The sequence below is a fragment of the Geospiza fortis genome, unplaced genomic scaffold (assembly GCF_000277835.1).
Source record: "Geospiza fortis unplaced genomic scaffold, GeoFor_1.0 scaffold12, whole genome shotgun sequence".
Taxonomy (NCBI): domain Eukaryota; kingdom Metazoa; phylum Chordata; class Aves; order Passeriformes; family Thraupidae; genus Geospiza; species Geospiza fortis.
The window spans coordinates 609,167-611,820 of record NW_005054323.1 but is presented as its reverse complement, the minus strand read 5'-3'; the positions used below and the strand labels follow the sequence as shown (position 1 = coordinate 611,820).

The 2,654-nt window shown below is 37.9% G+C and overlaps 1 protein-coding gene across 1 annotated transcript in view; it reads right to left on the bottom strand.

Annotated features, from left to right (window-relative positions):
• Window positions 1-1,890, bottom strand: part of CUNH9orf64 (chromosome unknown C9orf64 homolog) — an 11,545-nt gene extending 9,655 nt beyond the window's left edge. The window contains exon 1 of the mRNA XM_031056896.1: window positions 1,454-1,890. Within this exon, the coding sequence (XP_030912756.1) occupies window positions 1,454-1,678 (225 nt within the window). The 5' untranslated portion in view covers window positions 1,679-1,890. The remainder of the gene's footprint in view (window positions 1-1,453) is intronic.
• Between the last annotated feature and the right edge of the window lie 764 nt (window positions 1,891-2,654).

Below are 2,654 nucleotides of genomic sequence, written 5' to 3'. Positions count from 1 at the left end.
GCCAAGGGAGATACAGACTAGAATTAAGGAGGAAGTTTTTCACAGAAAGAGCGATCAAATACTGGAATCATCTACCCAGGGAGGTGGTGGAGTCACCATCCCTCGATGTGTTTAAAAAAAGACTGGATCTGGCACTTGGTGCCAGGATCTAGTTGAGGTGTTAGAAGATGGGTTGGACTCGATGATCTTAAAGGTCTCTTCCAACCTAGAAATTCTGTGATTCTGTGATTCTGTGAATATGATCCATGTCGCCACCTTCAAAATACACATCTTGCTTAGTGAAAGCAGAAAAAAAGCTTCCATATTCATGCAACAGGCTTTATTACTAAGTCAGTGCTTACGGTCTGGGATCATTTTTGGAACAGCTTTTCATTCTGTAGTCTGCTGCTGCTTTTAAGGAGACTTGCTTTATAAAGCACTCATCATCATCTCATGAAAGATATAACATCAATGAATACAGTCACTATAAAGATAAGAAAATATCACTTTACTTAGAAAATATTCCCTTTTTGATCATAAAAATTGTAAAAAAAAAACTTTTTATGTTAAAAAACCCTAATAAACCAAAATAAACAAAACCAATAGCTTTAAAGATTAATTCAAAAGAACCTCTGATTTTTTATGTAAATATATTTTGCTTTACAGCTGGAGACAGAAGAAAATAAAATGACACCTCCCACTGAAGGGCAATAAATGCAATAGGTTCAAAGCTTCAGTATTCCAAGAAGCTGAAAAGACTGCACAGACCAGTAGTATAGGCTGTACTGTCACTAAAAAAGTCTTCTAGATTTAATGATGTAACAGCAGAGTACTACTTCACATGCAACTGAGCACACGAGCTGCTACATAAGTCACAGGTGCTAAATGAAAACCATGCCTGTATAGGTGAAAACTGGGACACAAAAAATATCAGATGATCCCTGCTTAATAACCATCAGTTTTTTTCAGTAAATGCATCAGTATACTATGAACATTTTTAAAAATGTGGGTTACTTCTATTCTGTAGTGATTTGAGTAATGCCTCTTGAATCAACAGCCGTTAGAGGGTGGAGTCTCAGTAGCTGTGCATTTAATTCTACCAGAGTTTCACTTCCTTCATTAGCTGCAGAGAGCCTTAGGGTAAAAGAAATAGAAAATGGTGGAAGGAGGGTTGCCAGCAATTCAAGGGAAGTGAAACAAGAAAAAAAAAGGAAAAAGGATTCCCATTTTTCAGGCAAGAATTTTCTCAAATACTATGCATTTTTAAGGAGTACAAAGGAGGTGTGATCTAACTGGGAACTCAGAGTATACCAAAATAAATTAGAGTGAAGTGATAAAGAGCACACGAGAAAAAAGGTACTCCTCTGGTGGGAAAAAGAAAGTGACTCTTGTCCTGACTAGTTGTGGACTATCAAGTATCTTTTACTGTTACTAAATAGTAGGATCTTTTTCTAGAGCTTTAGAATTAGCTTACCTCAAATACAGCTTCATCTCTGTAAGAAGGAAAATTTTCCAGTATGAGATGTAGCAGTTTCTGAGCACTCTTCTCACTCATTTTAACACAGGTGAGGAAGGACCCTCCAAACTTCTCTAACAGAACTATCCCACTTTCGTTCAGCACACGGTGTCTTTCTTCAATCAAGGGCAAAGGCACTTCTGTGTCAGAGCGAAATACGTGCCTAACTTGGTCAAGCGTCATGGTGGCAAAATAGGACGCACTGGTGATAGGTATTCCTTCAGAAGTGAAAATAAGATATTTAGGCTATCACATAACATAACATATAGACCTAGTGCAGTGGTCTGCTAAAGGAAAGCACTTCTATAGGAAGATCTAAGAAGTCCATCAAATCTTAAACCCACCTTTGCTTTCAGCAATAACCGCATCCACAGAACTGCTCACAATTAAATTTATGAGTGCATACAATGTTTTCTTCTACAGCAAACTTTCAATATACAACCATAGAATTGTTACTTTTTGTATGTAATTTCCCCAACTGCTTAGTTTTCATATTTTAAATGTGATGTTTACATAGCACACTAGCACATACAGTCAGTATATAGCTAGTTTAGTCAGAATAGGCCTGTTTTCCCATGGATCCTAATCATGCTGTGCGTTTACAAAAAGTGTCTTAATGCTAATACCCCCTTAATTTACTAAATAACTATGCAGAAAATAATTAAAACCTTCACCTATATCTACTAACAGTTGGGGTTTTTTTCTGAGAACAGCAAAAGGAGTGAGTGCTAAAGTACTGGGTTTAAATACAAAACTTTAAAATACTGGCTTTAAAATAGTGGTTTGAGGGGCATATGTGTTTTCAGATTTACTTTAAACACTGGCATTTGATTAGTCCAGAGAATTCTCACTTTAAGCCACATTTTTTCATTTGCCATGGAAATATGCAACTTAAGAATACATGTGAAATAACCCAAGTCACGCACAGCTAGCAATCCTTAAAGTCTCTTAATTAGAAGAAACAGCCCAGACACAGCCAACAGTTCGGTAGTTTCAGTACAAGGGTATTTTGAAAGCACTTCCAGTTCCCTTCCCCAAGCTCAACGGGACGCCTGCACATATACAGCTACTGACACGGCGAGCAGCAGTTCCCAAGAGCGTGTCCCAGTTCCGAGGCGCCGCCTTCATTTAATAAACGACGCTCGGCTTCCGACGCCCG